The following is a 19234-nucleotide window of genomic DNA, read 5'->3' as shown; positions in this document are numbered from 1 at the left end:
ATCTTTAAAGTCCTACTGCTGCTAACTTTATTTGGAAAGAAGAGACTCTAACCTCTATAGATCGGTGTTAACCACTGGAAAATCAATTTTCTTTTTTCTTAAGTAGGTTTGCTTGCAGGTTGAAATTATCAGGGGCAGCTGATCATGAAGTGCAATGAGAATTTATCACTTCACAGACAAATCATTCATGCCAAAACTACAGCTTGAGTTTAAATGGCTAAGGTTTAAAATTATTCATCTATTAAATACCTATGCAAGTTGTTACCTCAACTGTCAACGTAATTATACCTCATTAAAGATTTACTGTGGTCAAGATACTTGAGTCTAGCCTTTTTTAACACCAAGGATTACTTTAAACTATACTTTTTAGTGTACCTAATTTTAGTGCAACAGTTTAAAAACAACTCAGGAAGCTATGTTGTTTACAGTGGTATAGTTACTAGCCATTTACTTTTTAAACTCTTAAAAGTAAAACCGATGGGGGAGGCTGTGTGTGTGAAGTCAAGGAAAGGGGACTACAGGAACTCTACTTTATGCTCAATTTTGCTATGAACCTAAAACTGATCTAAAAAAAAAATTTAAGGCTATTTAACAAAACTAAAACCAAGTCAAGATTTCTTACAGTATATCTCAATGTGGATTTCTACATTGATAAATTTATCTAACAAAAAAACAACGTATTTTGGTTGTAAAATAATTTACTAAAGGCACTATTGTTAAACATCAAACTAATAATTTGTTACCAATAAGGTACATCATTGTAAACATGACAAAATGATTTTCAAGAGATACATCACTACCAGGAAAATACAGTTTTTCTTTTTTTTAAGTAACAGCTTTCCTATTTACAGGATCATACTTCTTCCAGCCGTTTCAGGGGCATGCAGTAAAGCCATTGCTCCCAACTTGGGAAGGGAGCTTGGAGCTTACAATTAGTAGAGGGTCACTACTGCTAGAGATCTTACAAAGCTCCAAATTCTTGACTCAGTCCAAAAGTTCTTGGGTTTAGAAATTAAAACACTTTATACCTCCCACCAAATCCCCAAAAGAGCTAGCTGGAAGGTCCAAGCCCTGTAACATGTCCAGGCATGAATTGGCGAGCTCTGCCACTTGCACATCATCACAGGAAATGGAGAAATTATTCAAAGGTAGCTATTGAACATTAGCACCATAATAAACATGGCTCATATAGCTAAAACCTAGGCTGTGTATGCCACAAGATAACATTCATTTGTACCTCTAATATGAAGGAGCAGCTTTTTAATGTATAATAAATGATTTAGTACAGAAGTCAGGTTTCTCCTGTGAGAAAAATGTTAAACAAAACACAACCTAAACAGCATCCCCGAGGCAATCTGTGCTAAAGCATATACAAATTAAGGCTTTACCCTGGTACACAACAATTTTGAAATTATGTGGGAACATTCCCAACGAATCATTTACACAGAATTCAAGCGATGTTTTAAGAACTGTGGGATTCAGTTCAAATATTTGGTATCTTACATTCAACTTACGTACTTAGCTGCTATGAGTGTCACTGTAACTTCACTTCCTGAAAGTGAAATACCACCCATGATGTTATGACTTCAAACCAGTCCAGGGGCAGGGTGCTAGAGAATTTGGTTCATAATGAAAAAGTAGCAACTGAAATAACTAGAATGAGATCTAAACATGGAAGGTATTGTTTCTCTCTGTGTGGTTTTAGGTGCCCTTTTGGCTTACTGAGTAAGCAAATACATTTTTCAATAACTACCACCACTGGACAGAGGGTCTAAATGTTGAGATGTTAGTAAATCAAGGTTTTAAGTTGGCACAATGTTCCTACTAAGTTATGTTTTAATTATATCTTTCTAATATCAAGGGGTTAAATGAAAGACACGCATTAATACTGTCCTAAAAAAAGTAAAGGCAAAATGTTCCTAAAGCTGTTTTTAACTTATGAAAATTCTCCTCCCACTTTATGTATGTATAGTTCTTGTTTTAGCCACTCAGTCAGAAGGAAAGTTTCAGTGTGGGGGTCTACAATCCAGACAAAAGGCTCTACATTTTCCTACATTATGCTATGCTAAACTATTTCCTATAGAGAATTACAACCACAGACATTGAAATATAGCTCTCAGATCTGAAAATGTCTTTATTTTTTAGAAAATGGATTCCAGGAAGGTTAAAAAGCAATACCAGAGGGTATATAGGTGCAGAACTGGATGTAGTCATTCAAAGCATTCAATTAAGAATATGGCAATATAAATACCTGAAAAGCATCTCTTAGGTGTTTGAAACAAAATGTATGTCATTCCTAACTATTTGGAGCTTTACAGACAGAAAATGGTTAACATTTCAAAGTCCTGGAAGCTTTTTCCTTGGTTAATAACATTAAATGGTTTGCCTTTGATCAAATTCCTTCCTTTTTAAACATGGATAAAAGTATTACATAGGTCCACTGTTAAGACAACATGTTGCAAATTAAATCTGGTATAATGTATTCCAACAAAGCTTAGAAAATAAAAGGTGTTGTGGTGGCTTTGGACTAAGTTTTAATAGTCGTCTCCTCGGCTGACAACTTCTTTACATGTTGGACGCAAAAGTATGGTATGTTCAAACTGTGCTGTATATGATCCTTTAATGTCACATAATGGTGGATATGGGTCTACAATGCCCAAGTCACACAGATTCTTCAGAGCCATCAAGTATTTACTTTCTCCCAAACGATCCAGCCATCTGCGGCAGAAGGCGAGAGTGCCAAAGTTTTCATTGATGACATTTAACAAGTGTTTTGTTCTTGGAAGCCTAAGAGAAAAGTCCAAGATTAATAGTTGGCTAAAAAGTTACCAACTCATTTCCCCCATTAAGGAAAACTCAAACAAAAACTATGACTTTACTTAGTAATTAAAGTTCAAAAAACTCTCTTTGCTGCCTCTTTCAACTTCCAAAAACCAGAATGTGTAATACTCAATTACAGATAGGCAGATGGAAAGAAGACCAGATGAAGGTTATCTTATATTTACATGTCTATGCACACAGTGTTAAATTTCAAGTACAAACTTATCAATAATAATAAGGTGGGAATGCCCCTTTTGGGGGAAATTTCGGCATCAAGCTGAAAAAGATCTGATCATAAAGAAGATGCTTCAATCATCTCCAAAAAGTTTTTAAAAAGTAAATAAAAAAACAAAGTTTACCAATGGGAAAATAGTAAAAACAAAAACCTAGGAATACCAGCAAAATAATAATCTGTAATTATTACAATTATTGGAAACAAGATATGAAGAGAATGCTTACATCATTTCATCTCAGTTAACATTTCTAATAGGGCTTTTTTTTTTTTTTTGCTGAATTATAGAAATTTACAGACCTTATTGTTAGGCTATAGAACTGTGCATTTATGAATGTACCACTGTGGATGTCCATCACACATTTTAAAATGCTGTTAACTGCGGAGAAGGCAATGGCACCCCACTCCAGTACTCTCGCCTGGAAAATCCCATGGACAGAGGAGCCTGGTAGGCTGCAGTCCATGGGATCGCGAAGAGTCAGACATGACTGAGCGACTTCACTTTCACTGTTCACTTTTATGCATTGGAGAAGGAAATGGCAACCCACTCCTGTGTTCTTGCCTGGAGAATCCCAGGGATGGGGTCGCACAGAGTTGGACATGACTGAAGTGACTTAGCAGTAGCAGCAGCATGGACTGTGTTGGTGATGGTTTCATGGGTTTATGCCATTCTATCCTCAAACTCATCAAGTTGTATATATTAAATGTATAGAGCTTTTTGTATGTCACTCACACCTCAATAAAGTGGTTTTAAAATGATTTTGGGGAGAATTTGTCTCAAATACAAAATTATTACATCAAAGTCTTCTAATAGAAATTCATATTGCTTTCCAAAAGAATTATACCAACTCACCACCCAAAGAGAAAAAAGGAAAACCAATGCACATACAAAAAAATTGCAACTATGTATGGTGATGGGTGTCAACTAGACTTATTATGGTTATCATTTCACAGTATATACAGACCTCAGATCATTATTCTGTACATTTGAAGCTAATATAATGTTATATGTCAATTTTATCTCAATAAAATAGTGATAGCCAAAATTTAAAAAAAAAAAAAAATGCTGTTAACTGGAAAGAGAAACTCATCAATCTTATAAAAAGAATAGCCTCTCACCTTATTGGCACATGTCCAACATCAAAATTTTTCATGTAATGTGAACATTCCATATCATCATGAACCACACCTTTTCCTGTGCTACCAAAGGTTTCGATGGCATATACTTCTCCTTCCTAAAAATTTATGAGTCAAGGGAAACGAAGAAAAATTCAGAATGAATTAAAATTCCCATCCTAACTTCAGGTTGAGGTATTCCCCATTTAATGTAAGAAATCACACACCTGGCAATCCTTATCTACCTTTTCCTGATTTACCTCCTTAGCACTTCTGATCTCTGTGTGGTCTATTAGAACACAGACTTTATATGGGCAGGAAATTTTGTTCACTACTATTATACATCTCAGTGCCTACTAAAGAGACTGGCACCAACAAGATGCTCAATAAATAACCAAGTATCAACAAAACCTTTGACATGCCTCACTTGCACAGCCAACTGAACCCCAGTGTGACCAGACACAATCTGCACATTTACACAGCCCAATTCCTGTTGGGGTTAGTATGAGTGGCAAGTTAATTTTGCTCAACATACTATATACTCAACTACTACTAGCTTCATAGTTCAGAAGAAAAAAAAGTCAAAATGCTTCACAGAAGAATAGTGCTAATGTATACGTACCTCCATTCTTGTTGCCTCTCCTCCTTTCACAATGGGCACTGTTTTCCCAGCATGTATTCTATATGGCCCAATTGAATGTCCATTTAGATTACGGATTGGTTTCACTGACATAATAGAAAAAAAACTTATTCAGGGTTTCAAGGCACAAACAGATCTCTTGGCCTTTGGTACAGAGTTCAAGCATTTACTTAAAAATCACGTTTGGTGCTGTTAAATAACCCCATATTAGTGGTCTAGTGGTTTAGTCACTAAGTTGCGTCTCATGGACTGTAGCCTACCAGGCTCCTCTGTCCATGGGATTTCCCAAGCAAGAATACTGGGAGTGGGTTGCCATATCCTTCTCCAGGGGATCTTCCCAACCTAGGGATCAAACCTGGGTCTCCTGTGTTGCAGATGGATTCTTTACCAGCTGAGCTACCAGGGAAGCCCAACCCTACCTTAAGATAGTTAAATACAAATTGGAAAACTAGAGGGATATAAAAAGTTATTTGTTGCAATGTTATAGATTAAAAACCAGAAGGAGTAGGGAAAACAATGCAAAAAGAATAAATTATGTGATGAGGACATAATGGGGGTCTATCTATGGACCATCTATGGTCCATCTAGGCATAAAATATCATGTATATAAGCATTACAAACAAGAAAAATACATATTATTATGGTTATGAACCAAAAGGTAATTTGAAAATGAGGATTCTTTGTCAAAACAACAGTATTAAGAAACGCTAAATTTTATTATTATATTAGCATGTCAAGTGGTAAAAAAGAAAATCGAAACAACCCCAAAGTCCTAGAATCAATGACAGAATAAACAAGCTGTGAGTATGTTTACACAGTGGAATACTTATTCAACAATAAAAATGAAAAGCTAGGGATATACTGACCTGAGATACAACCAAATGAGAAAAAGGCACAATTATATAGATATGGTACAATCCTATATATATACATGTACGCATACAATTCAAAATTAAGCACAATATGCTAAATGTTTAGGGATGCATAATTAGGTAAAGATAAAAGGAAATGCAAATCTTTAGATAATGGCTTATTTGAAAAAGCCTTCTGTAACCGAGAAGGGGTATATAAAGCTGGGGGGCTTCTGTAATGCTGGCAATATCCTATTTCTCAAGGGGTGAGGTTACATATGGAGAAGGCAATGGCACCCCACTCCAGTACTCTTGCCTGGAAAATCCCATGGATGGAGGAGCCTGGTAGGCTGCAGTCCATGGGGTCGCTGAGTCGGACACGACTGAGTTACTTCACTTTCATTTTTCACTTTCATGCATTGGAGAAGGAAATGGCAACCCACTCCAGTATTCTTGCCTGGAGAATCCCAGGGACAGGGGAGCCTGGTGGGCTGCTGTCTATGGGGTCGCACAGAGTCAGAGACGACTGAAGAGACTTAGCAGCTTAGCAGAGGTTACATAATTTTTACAACTGTTTAGTTGAAGTTTTTAAGTTGTGTGTATTTTCAGTTTTTGTTATATTCCACAATAGAAGCTTAAAAAAAAAATCTAGTTTTATAGTATTAGAATTTTCTGTAGAATCCAGTGTGAGTTACCTTTCTTCTAGGGCAGAATTAGGTAGCAGGGGTTTGGTTTTTTCCCCCCAAATCTTTAGCAATGATGAGCATATTACAAATTTAGGGGTTCTCCAGAAAAATAAGACTCTCAATTAGCTTTTTAAAAAAGACTTCCTTCTTATATAAATGACAAGCTAAATTTGCTTTAAAATTCAGCAAGCATTACTATTCCTCCAAGACCCGACAAACTGACCCCCTAGATCAACCAAAAACACACTTAAAAACATCTCTTAGCTATCCCAACCTAACACATATAACCAAGTTACATAGAAGAAGCAGGGCTCAAGGTATACAGGCTGTGGACGGTGGCAGGCTAATTCTGGAACCAATAGCTATCATGGTTATTTTCTAATTCTATAGCTTCCACTCCCTTGATGGCCTGGCCTGGTTCTGTTACATGGATTAGGGAAATTGCTTCTTAAAGTTCAGCCTGTAGTCCATTTTTTCATCTTCTAAATGTCATGATCTGTCTATACTCTTTCTGCTTAGACTAGTAAAAATGAATCGTGCTACCTAAACTAAGAACCCTGATCAATACAATAACTGACAAAAAAAAGCAAATGCTGAAAGAATAGAAACTAAAATGCTGCACCGGCTTAGTGGGAGAGGTAAGAAAGTAGGTATTAAAATTTCAACATTTCACGCTAGAAACTGTTCTGTGGTGACTAAACATTAAGTCAAACTGTCACCTACTGTGCCTTGAAAGGCAGACCACATTCCAACCAAGGTTGTAGAATAAGGAGAAAATGGAAGGAAGAGATGATCTGAGAGACACTCAAGTATTATTTGTTGCAGACCAATCCCAAAACGGGGTAGGAAACAACAAATATTTTTTGAATACTAATAAATTCCAGGCATGTCATAAAATTTACATTTCTCAAAAACAAAACAGGAAACACGGTATCATGAATCTCATTACAGTCAAAGTTACAGATGTTATCTAAAGCCAGTACTGATGAAGCTAACTGCAGAGCAGCACTGCAGACACAGACCTAGAGAACACTACAGACACAGCTGCAGGGGGAGGAGAGGGTGAGATGGATGAAGACAGCAACGTGGCAACATCTATCACCATACGTAAAACAGCCAGCCAGTGGGAATTTGCTGTGTGAGTCAGGGCCTCATAACCACCTAGAAGAGTGGGGTGGGTCAGGAGGGTGGGAGGGATGTTCAAGTAGGAGGGGACATGGGTACACTTATGGCTGATTCATGTTGATGTTTGGTAGAAACCAACACAATACTGTAAAGCAATTAATCCCTCATTTAAAAATAAGTACATTTTAAATAATTTTAAACCCAAAAATAAAAAGAAGTTATCTAAGCTCAAAGATAGACTTGCCTAACTCCAAAGCAAGTTTTCTTCATTAGCTGTTAACACATCCCATCCATGTGTGAGAAGCCTTAAGTTTTTTTTTTTTTTGCCTTAAGGATTTTTTATGTGCGACCTCCCTGGTGGTGCAGTGGGTAAGAATCCTCCTGCCAATGCAAGGGACACTGGTTCTATCCCTGGCCCAGGAAGATTCCACATGCCATGGAGCAGTTAAGCCTGAGTCGCAAATACTGAAGCCTGTGCGCCTAGAGCCTGTGCTGCGTAACAAGAGAAGCCACCACAATGAGAAGCCCGTATACCGCAATAATGACTGCAGGCAGCAATGAAAACTCACTGCAATCAAAAAAAAAAAAAAACCAAGTAAAGAGTAATAAAAATTAAAAAAAAAAAGAATTTTTTATTTGTACATATGTTCACAGGTTTAAGGATCTGCAAGAGAGCAACAAGGCACCATCAAGTCTTACAGGAAAGAAACACTGTGCAGTTGGGAAAGACAGCACAGTCCAAAAGTATCAGCAGGGGAATGCAAAGGACACTAAATGATCTGAGTTTCCTGAGGGGCAAGGAGCATGAGAGTCTCCATGCTTCCTCAGATTACAAGGAAGAGTCGGGATCTGGTTAAAGGAAATGTAGGAAATATCCCACAGGGAAGTTTTTAAGACAAGAGATATAGAGAGCAATGAGCATAGATTAGGAAGGAGAATGGTGGCTGGAAAGTGGTCAGATAGACCCTGGGAAGTGGAGAAAGGCTGCACTGACACCACCAAAATGCACAGGTGACTCTGGGATTGTGTAATTGGCAATGGCTGTGAAAGACTAGGCAGCAAAGGGAATAAACATTAAAGGAAGGGATAAACACAAGGAATTAACTGGCCTCTAAATTTTGAATTCAACATAAAAATAGAGGGGAGGAGTCATCAATGGAAAGGGCCTCTTATTTCTGCCTGAGCCTTGTAACTAGTCACAGAAAATCTAGCCTACATCTGGTCACCCTGGGATAAATCCTCCCATGTCTTAACAGCAACCAGAGTAGACTAACAGTTCCTAGCAACTAGCTACCACAGAATTCCTACCATGAACAGGTCACTTCCCTTGTTTCCCCTCTTTATATTCTCAATTTCCAAGAGAGAAAGATAAAGCAGCTGACCCAAAGAAAGCACTCAACACCATCATGCAAAATTATTTCTGCCAAGTTAAGACATTTCAAAATAAGATGCATTTTTAGATAACATACCTTGATATGTCTTCCCATCTATTTCAACTTCATAGGATTCCATAACTTCTTGGATTGCCTCACCAACATCACAGAGACGAACATCAATTCCGGCACACTAAGAACAGAATCACGTATACTCTGTTATTCAAGATACAGAATTTTATGGGAACTTAACTTTCTAATGTCTTAAAATATGGGACAATCAAAAATAACTTCACCTATAAAAGCTTTCTATACACTGTACTACAATAACGCACTGAAAACCCTAAGGGTGGTAGACCAGTCTTACATAACCCAAAGTCCTTAAACAGACTATAAAGTGCTCAAAATATATTAAATGAGATGGTGCTTACAGTTCACATACCTTTATTCCAGTGTTAGTGGCATCTTTTACAGCTTTTAATAGTGTATCGTATTTGGGATTAAAAGTGACAGTAAAAGCACAATCGATAATCCTACCTGAAAGAGAAAATTTGTGTTTAATTATCAGTTAGTCAAATTACCTACTTTATAGCATCTACATTATTAATTAACCTTGCTAATTAACAAAAAAACAAAATGATGGGATCAAATGAAGGCAGAACTTCAAGTACCTAGACAGCATTCATAAGCAAGTGTTTCAAAATGACAAAATTAATTCCAGGGTTACTTCAAGACAGCACCAATTCAGTACTCACCAGGCAGTTATACAAAAATAAAAACAAATCAAACTGAGAAAGCCTGGAGAACTAAGTAGCACAAGTGGGCAGAGAAAATGTACAGGTCCACAGGACACTAACCATCAATCTAGCTTCTCCAATTTAGTAAAACCTCAAGTGTTTAAGCTTTGCTTTCTCACCTGTTAAGTGAAAGTAAAAGGTACTTACCTAACAGGGTGTAGGAAAAAATTGAGAAAAGCTAACAATTATATTCAAAGGTTGGTAAACTCAACGGTTCTGAGTAAATGTTTATTGTTATTCTACAAATAAAAAAGTCTGGAACAACGACCTGAATGAAAATGTAAGATTCTATTTTTCAATCCTTGCTGTGATAGGTAACAAACCTCAATTACCCAACAGTTTTCACTGAATTCCATTAAACAGGATACTTTAACATAAATCTCAAAATCTGCCTGAACGTATTAATAGCTCTACTGAAAAGTGAGACATCAAAAAGGGAAAATGTTAAAGAGTTCAATATCTACAGCCCTACCCAAGGAATTATTTCTAAGAACTCACCACTTATATGTGTTCCAAAGTCTATCTTACAGATGTCATCATACTGTAATACTGTTGTGTCACCAGCATTGGGAGTATAATGGGCAGCACAGTTATTCAGAGAACACCCAGTAGGAAATGCCAGGCCTGCGTTTAATCCATTCTCTTTTATTAATTTTCGTGAACAGTCTTCCAACTTCTCACTAAAAAAAGAGAAAGAACTTCTTTACTTTTACATTCTTACCCTTGATGTACCTTACAGCTCATCAAGTTCAGAAAGTTGACTGAAACTCTTAAATTACTTTCTGGGAGTGATCTGAGCACCTTCTGGATGTGACTAAGTAACAGTTCTCCAACTGAGTAACTACTATGAAAACAGTTCATCTCTAAAAAAATAAAGAGAATTTAATCCACTAGAAATCCATTAGAAAAACAGGAAAACATGATCCATTTTCAACTTAATTTATCAGGAAATAAGATTCTTGACTTAGACCAAAGGCTGATTACATTTTTCTCAATGTTACAAGTTTTAAAAATTCTTAGAATCAGAGAACTACGTTGCAGCTAATTATTAGCTATAGCTATTTATTTCTCAAGGGGAAAACTGGAGAAATAATCACTTTCTTCATTGCATTATAAATGTTTTGTGTCCCAGAATTTTAATTTAATATCCCTTGTTGGCTAGCAAAATAACAGGTTTCCAAACAGAAAGTAAGAACCAGTAATGTGTGCATTTGTACATATGAGAACACGAGTACAAAACAGGGTGGATGAGATGCAAACATCCTCTTACAGTTTCCTCATTACATCAACACTATAAGGTTTACAGAAGGTATTTCTAGAACCTTCACTTAAAGATCTTTGGCAAGGCAGTAATGAAAGACAAACATAAACCTGAAGAGTTAGAGCTAAGAAAACTTTTTTATCACATTCTTACAAAAACATATTCCTTTTTACCAGATTTCTATCATTGTCATCCCAGGCTTGATCCAGCTCATAACATATTTTCTAACTTGTCGATGTGCTTCTGCAGCTTCTCGAAAATCATTCCAAATCTCTTCACTAGCTTGATCTAATGCTTTCTTTTCTTCACTTGTAGTTCTCCAAGCAGCTGTTCGCCTTTATAGTATGCATAGTACAGCATTAGTTATTTAAGAAACAGCAAAATAAGCATAATAGCTGAGAGATAAAATACACTAAGATATTCCAAGCAAAAAATTACATACTCAGATTTTTATTAAAAGTCAGCAAAGTTTCTGAAATACAAGTACCCAACACAGTTACAACCAAGCCAAATCAAGTTAAACCTTTTGTAAGACTCTTAGGAAAAAAGTCATTCTTTCACTCCAGGTAATATAAATTTTAAAGGTGGACCAAATATTAGCATTTAACTTTACCAACAGAGCAAGTACTAAATCCAAAGACTTGACTTGGCAATCTGCATTTATCTTCCTCAAAACATAAATTATGTGCTTTTGCAGGATTTTTCTAATTTTAAATATATATATATATATATATATATATAAAACATCTTCCTTGAAGGAGATGGCTCATATTCTAAAACTGCTAGGGTGACTGATTTTTATATTCAGTATTTGGGAATGAAGAGATCTACTGACTCCCTTTTTAAGCAGTACATTTCAAAAACAGTAACTTTTCAAATGAAAGTCTTTTGTTTTCATAGTTTTCACAGATTCTTAAGCAATACTGAATACAGAATTCACAAGTCAGTGATCACTGAAGTAAAAATTATACTTAGTATAATAGTGATGTCATCAAGAAATAATTTTTATTTGCCTCAAAGTTAGTGGTCACCAAACTACAGCCTGCAGGCAAATCCAGCCCAGCACCTATTTTGTAAATAAAACCATTCTGTGACATAGCTTTGCTCATTTATTCACATATCATCCATAGCTACTTTCATGCTCAACAGCAATGAATTAATACTCAAGACCTAAAATATTTACAATCTGAGTCTCTATAAGAGTTTACCCAATTGCTTTAAACTACAGCCCGCTAAAATAGTGACTCAAAATGCTTTGAGTTTTTCTATGTGTCAACATCAAGTTCACTAGGATTACTTCCCTGTTGAAGCAGCAGCTACCTGTGCCAACATCTACTACCTCTGATTTGCTAGGCCCAAAGGAGTTGTCCTATGTGAAACTGGGAGTATTTAAGAATCACAGAGGCTTCTTTAGCTGTTTACTGTTTGGAAATATTTTTTGGATCTATCTACTGATATTTTCAGAAAACTAAAATATTACAGTACCACCAGTTTAAGGTCAGTTTTAAACCCATTACATACTTATCAGTCTAGCCTTTTCTCTCCCACAAGTCCAAATCTCTTCCCTGCAAGCCAGGAACCCAGATGTTCTAAGAATAAATCATTCTGAGGCACAAGAGTACTGGCTTTATTTTCAAATAATTCTGGCACATGTAGTTACAGCCATACCTGGCAGCAAAGGCTGAAACACCTTTTGCTTCAAAAGCCAAAGATTTTGTGGAAAGCAAAAGTATCAGCTAATGTTTACTCTACAGAGTGGTAAGACAAAAGGCTATGTCCACAGGGAACTGATGGACATCATGAATTCAGGGCAATGAAAATGGAATCGGTCATTATGAATTCCCAATTTCTTCTCAACCCAACCATTAAGATTCTTCAAAGTGATTTCTTATAGGTTAAAACATAAGTTTAATTAAATTTCAAATGATATTTGACATTTTACAATCAGAACATGATACAATAAAGATCCCCAATATTGAAGTCAACAGATCTCAACAGATCTTACACTTCTGAAGGTGGCATGGCTGACTCTTGAAGCAGCGGATTCTTCACAAGATTATGTAATGTTCTGCATTGTTAGTAAAGAACTATCGATCAAAAACTGAATTTAAATAAATTATTTTGCTAAGTCCTGAGTTCAAGATGAAAGTCATTAGAGATACTGGAGAACCTACTGTCAGGGTCTATAATTTTAATTCAAGGCCCAAGTGAAAGAGAAAGTATGAAGGAGTCTCCCTTTTCTTAAGTTTGATTTTTTGATGTTCAGTTTACTTAACAAAAACTTATAAATAAGATTAAAAAATCATTGTAAGTCATAACAAATATTTTAGAAAGGAATTAATTAAACTGACAGGTGACATATCCGTTTTTACAAAATTATGCCTGCAAAACAAAACTATCGAAACAGTTGCTTGCAAGAGAATCTTTACAGGAAATGTTTATAGAATATGTAAATTCTTCACACCTCTTTGATTTCTGAGTCTTAAATATTTCATCACTTTTATCAGTGGATGTGTTAAAAGCAGAAAAAATAGAAGACCAAAAGACACAAACAAAGGTATCTGAAAGGCTCCTCTGTCCATGGGATCCTCCAGGCAAGAATATTGGAGTGGGTTGCCATTCCCTTCTCCAGGGGATCTTCCTGACCCAGGGACTGAACTCACGTCTCCCACATTGCAGACAGATTCTTTACCATCTGAGCCACTATTTGCATTTTAAGGTACTACAAGCCACATTTACCAAAACCATTTAAAAATGCGTATCTTAAAAAAAGACATGTCGTTAGCCCAGAAATAATAAAGCATGCATGTTGACACCAACTCCTTCCTGTGAAAAGTGGTATTTACAGAGAAAAAGAGGGAATTCCCTGGTAGTCCAGTGGTTAGAACTCTCCGCTCTCCACTGCCAAGGGCCTGGGTTCAATCCCTGGTCAGGGAACTAAGATCCCACAGGCCGTACAGCTTGGCAGAAAAAAAAAGAATGTGTGTTTAAACTGCCTATGAGAAGACAGTACAGTTGGTTCCCAACTATAGTTGGTAAAGGAAAATTCTTCTTATAGAATAATGTCAACAAATAAATGTAGAAAAAATGCTGGAATTAGATATTCATCATTCTGAAGTCCTCATAAAATAACTGACAAAGCAAGGATCATCAACAGGTATTAAAATAATTAAGATTGTTTAAAAAAAAAAAAAGAATATTCTAACAGTACCCTACAGATTACTTGGAAATTGCAAAAAGAACTTTAAATAAGAAACAGCTGGCTATAACCACATTAATCAAGAGATCAAATAAGGTAAAACTCATCACAGACAGTAAACTGATTTTAATTCACAGGCAGATTTACAGAAATTTCTTTGTAAATTTCTGTAAAATTTCTTATTTTCTTAAGAAGAAATAAGAAGAAAAATTTCTTATTTTCTTCTTTTTTGCTTATCTATATCCTCTAATTGTACTACCATGAATATGTATTGCTTGTAATATTAACAAATGTCCCCAAAACTGCCTAGTGAATTCAGAAATACAAATCAAGAATTTCAAATAATTCTTTGTTCCATTTCTAGTGATCCAGAATGAGAAAAATTAGATTCAATTAACATACCAAGATGTTCATCACAGAAATTTCTCTAGTGGTAAAAAATTGAAAACAGTATTAATACTTGAAAATAGGGAAATAACTAATAAAATTAGGCTAGATACAGAACAGAACATCATTAGAGCCATTAAAAATTGGTTTCAAAAAATTTTAGTAACACAGAAAATACACATAAAGTTTAAGAGCTGTAGTAAAAACTGATTTCCAAAATCATGAATTTCTACATGTAAGGAAGATATTCCTAAGGAATGAGATGTTTACATTCTCAAAGTAACTTCCCCAAAATTACCAATTACAAGAGGGAAAAGAATAATGATACACCAAAAGAAACTGAATAATATCTTACCCAAATGAAAGAAACTGACATCAGGAGCCTGCATATGTGACAACCACGAAAAGGACAATATATCTACTTATCTAATAACCCACCAAAAATGTACAACGTACTCTCAAATACTTCAGAAAAATAGTACATGTATTACTCCAAGAGATATTATAGTATATAATATCTTCCTGTATTGTTTCAAAAACAGAAGCTACTTTACTTACACAATGTTTAATTTGCATCAGAAAATGACAGCAAAAAGGAAAGGGTAGTTTCTAAGATATACAAAACTTCAATTTTTTCCTTGTATTAAACATTACTTCCAGTTTCCTATTAACAGTGTGTTAACAAGTATAGGAAACCAATGGCTTTCTGGCCCTTCAGTAATTAGAAAACAGAAATGGAAACAAAAATATCTCGTTCACATCAGTAACAGAATAAAACCTTTACAAACAAATATAACAAAAAGAGAACATACGTTAAAAAAAAATCAGAATGGGTTGGAAAATATATAATGACAATGGATACTATGATACAACTGTCAATTTTCTGAAACAAATAAATAATTATGATGGGATTCCAGTAAGGAGGGCATTTTTCTGTGCATATGTGTGTTAAAACTAAAAATATGACCAAAAGTACCTAAGAAAACTATAGGAAGAGTTATGTTTGGTTGGGCTGTAAAGAAGCACACTGACTCATCAAACTATCAAAATAAATACTACAGAAATAGAGATGAGTGGAACAGAATAAATAATACAGAAACTGGTTCCATTATACAAGAGAATAGAAATAGAGTTCCATTACATGAGAATAGAATATGGCAAAAGCAGTCATTCAATTAAATAGAATGAAACTACTAAACAAACAACTCTAACACAACTGACTACCGATTTAAAACAAAATAAAATTAGCACTCCCAACCTTAGACAAAAAATTCCAGACCAATTCAAGATGTAATAAAACAAACAAAAAAAAAAATAAGAGACTACTAAGAACACAAAAGTACAAAATATGAATATATACTGTTATTTAAAATCTTTAAACTTCTGTAAGAGCAAAAGAATAAAACCAATAATCAAAAGACACTCAAAATCACTAGCAATGTGGGAATCATAAAATATTAGTATGTTAATTTGGCAATTCCACTCCTGAAGAACTATCACGTAATAAAACTGTCAGCATATATGGAGATATATATGTGTCTATCCAAACACATATATGTATACAAACATATATATGCATAAGTATATATACATGCCTATTGCAAATGGTTTATAATGGCAAAAAAAAAAAACAACTGGAGGCAAAGTGAATGCTCATATATTAAAATGGTGGAATAAAGCACTATATGATCACACCACAGAATATTATGCAGCCATTCAAAAGAATAACAGAGCTTATTAATCAATCAATATTTTGATTGACTTGGGACTTCCAAGATGCAGCCCTGATGAGAAAAGCACGGAGGAGAAAAAACTATACCTACAATTCTATTTTTGTACACCAAATAATAACCAAAACACTCTCCTTACACAAGTAGAGACAGATGTACACATACATGGACATAGAAAAATATGGAAGGCTACCTGCTAGGTGGTTACATGGGTCTGGAAGAAAGGGAAGGAAGAGGAAACAAGCAAGCAAAAAAAAAAATCAAAAAGATTATATTGAAAAATAAGTGTGATCACATCATATGTACCATGAAAATTTAGGTAATTAATACAAAACTCCATGTTTATGACATCCTAAAATGCTTAAGATAGGGACAGTGACTGATGTATTCAAATTCAAAGAAAAAATGCCCATGCCATAAGACATAACATCATGTTCCTTTCTAAGTTTAAAGAAAAACAATGATGTCTTTATATAGGTCAAGGAAACAATGGTACAGTAGAAGCTTTCTTAACCAACTATTGCAACCACTGGATTAACCAATGCTCCTGATTATCCTTATAAACTATATGAACCAATGCTCACTGTATTCTGAATATCAGTGGTTGGGTTCCTGTTCTGAATAATAGTAGCTAACACTCAATGCTTACTACGTGTCTATCACTCTACTAAATACTAAATATTATTCCTCACGACGCTATTAAGTGCCCATGTTATGGATTAGGATATGAAAGCACAAACATGATAAACTACTTGCCCAAGTCACAAAGCTAATAAGTGTTAAAACTGGGATTCAAATGCAGATAGTTTGGTCACAGCATCCAGAATCTTAACTAGTCTGCTAACCAGAAAAAATGTACTCTTTCAGAACATTTCCAAAAGTCAAGTGATCTGTGCCCAAACCAGTCATCTGTACTTGTTACTGCAATGATGTAATTTACTTATACATTACTAAAAAGAATTGTTTCTATGAAAACTAAATTGACTACTCAGAGAAGTTTCATTAAAGGCAAGCTATCAAAAAATACTTCTGTCAAATGGAAATGATTTCAGAAAAAAGATGTAAAGACATAGCCATCAGCCCTCAGATTACTTAGTTCTTGCTGTTCACAGAAACTCAAAATGGAATGGACTCAGTGCATTATGAATATAGCTCACAGGAAAAAAAAAAACTGGAGTCCAATGCGATCTACGCTTAAGGATCAACAATGATGAAAAACAAATGCCTGTTTTAAGTTAACTCTTATCAGTAACGATTAACCAACTACTGGTCCCAATCATCTTGGATAAGAGGGCTTCTACTGTATTTTCTCTGCAACAAATTCGTAAGTTTTTTTATTTAGGTAGTAGAGCAAAGTTCCACGAAAAATCAAATCTGCTTTATTGCTAAGCTACCATTTTTGAACGTCAAACTGCAAGTTATTTTGTGATCCTTACCCATCTTGTGTGGGTGGGTATTCGCATTCTTGTCCTTTGGGAAATACACCATTAGGATACAGGTCACATATTGGAACTGAGGGAGGGTCTGTTTGAACTTTTGCTGTGAGATACAAATAAAGCATTAACTTCTGTAGTTAAAAACAAAATTAAGCAGTTATCATTACAGTTTTTCTCAGTTCCTAATTGTTATTACATGTCCTGACTAAGGAATCTCCTTGTTATCACTTTTACAGTTAAAAACAGAAGATATTTCACCACAGTGGCCATCTTCTCTTATTTACAGATATTTAGGAATAAAAATATCCAACTCCTCATAATTCCATTATGTATTTAAACAGTATATGCTTTGGCACAAAGAACACTTCTAATGTTTCTGTCTTCATTTACTATACTGGAAACAGAAGAGCATATAGAAGAAGCTTTCACAAATAAAAATCAAAGAAGCAACAAGAAAATAAAGAAATCCTACAGCAATAAAAGAAAAATATAAAGCCATTATGTATTAATAAAACAGGTAAAAAAATTATTGGAAGGGTGTATGATGTATAAAGGTTAAAGAATATACATTCTCAGTGCTAAAAACTTTAGAAACCACATACAAATTTCCAAATACTTGGAAAGTTTCAGTACTTAGCATATTTTTTAAGGACACATTATTTCCCAAACTATATTCTAAGACACCACTGTTCCAAAATGCTTTTTAAAATATTTAGAGATGTGTCTTTTAAAAGTCTGCATAAGACCTAGTTATATACTTCTTACTCTATGAAGAACAATGCTGTATCCAAGGAATGTCAGGAAGTTACATAATTTATTCAATAATACATGACTTTTGATGTATACCTGCAGCATTTACCAACTATCAAGTTGAAGTGCTAACCCTAACCCTAATTTTGATTATAACCTTGGTTATCTTTTGATTATAACCTGTCTTATGTTACAGGTTTTTTATCTGAAATTTTAACACATATTTTATGACAATTGAGCCAAATCATTTATCTACAGAACCACTTTTTGGTTCCTTCTTTTAATGGAATACTCAGTATTTCATGAACACTATTTTCCTCTTTTTGCGTAGTGTTTAGAATTGTTCTACGGGCAAGTAAACTTGGGAAACACCATTTTAGCTTCCTCATAAGAGGGAACATTTAGAATTTTAAATAAGAATGACGTTAAATGTCACCTAATTAAGCTTCACATTCAAATCCAGGAATCCTCTAACATCCCTGACAGATGGCACTACATGCCTGACAATGAAGGCAGTCATTAACTCCACAGCTAAAACCCATTCCTTCTGGGAGAACTGTAACTGCTAGAAAGCAATATCCCCATTACTTTCATCTCTTAGCTCTACTTTAGTCTTTGCAGTTAAAAAAATTTTACTCTTCATTGCTACTGCTTCCTTCCTCTCTATGATAAGAAGGCACTTTAACACTTTCACTCATACTCACCAGCCTTCTCAGTGTTTAAGTTGGTACTAGATTTGACTTCTACTAATAGTTCAAATAAGGTATAATCAGTATAAGACTACATTATTGATTCTAAAAATCCTGCTGCTACTGAAAGGTCTGGATTCCT

General features: G+C 35.0%; 1 protein-coding gene across 1 annotated transcript in view; it reads right to left on the bottom strand.

Annotated features, from left to right (window-relative positions):
* Window positions 1-2108: 2108 nt before the first annotated feature.
* The window catches only part of METAP2 (methionyl aminopeptidase 2), a 30534-nt gene continuing 13408 nt past the window's right edge, over window positions 2109-19234 (bottom strand). Inside the window, exons 4-11 of the mRNA XM_061126128.1 lie at window positions 17654-17756; window positions 11075-11236; window positions 10139-10320; window positions 9286-9380; window positions 8940-9036; window positions 4791-4894; window positions 4172-4287; window positions 2109-2787 (exon numbers count right to left, since the gene is read on the bottom strand). Coding sequence (XP_060982111.1) covers window positions 2535-2787; window positions 4172-4287; window positions 4791-4894; window positions 8940-9036; window positions 9286-9380; window positions 10139-10320; window positions 11075-11236; window positions 17654-17756 — 1112 coding nt within the window. The 3' untranslated portion in view covers window positions 2109-2534. The remainder of the gene's footprint in view (window positions 2788-4171; window positions 4288-4790; window positions 4895-8939; window positions 9037-9285; window positions 9381-10138; window positions 10321-11074; window positions 11237-17653; window positions 17757-19234) is intronic.

This window comes from Dama dama, chromosome 3, assembly GCF_033118175.1.
Source record: "Dama dama isolate Ldn47 chromosome 3, ASM3311817v1, whole genome shotgun sequence".
Taxonomy (NCBI): domain Eukaryota; kingdom Metazoa; phylum Chordata; class Mammalia; order Artiodactyla; family Cervidae; genus Dama; species Dama dama.
Note: the sequence above shows the minus strand (reverse complement) of the source record. Positions and strands in the feature narration are given on the sequence as shown.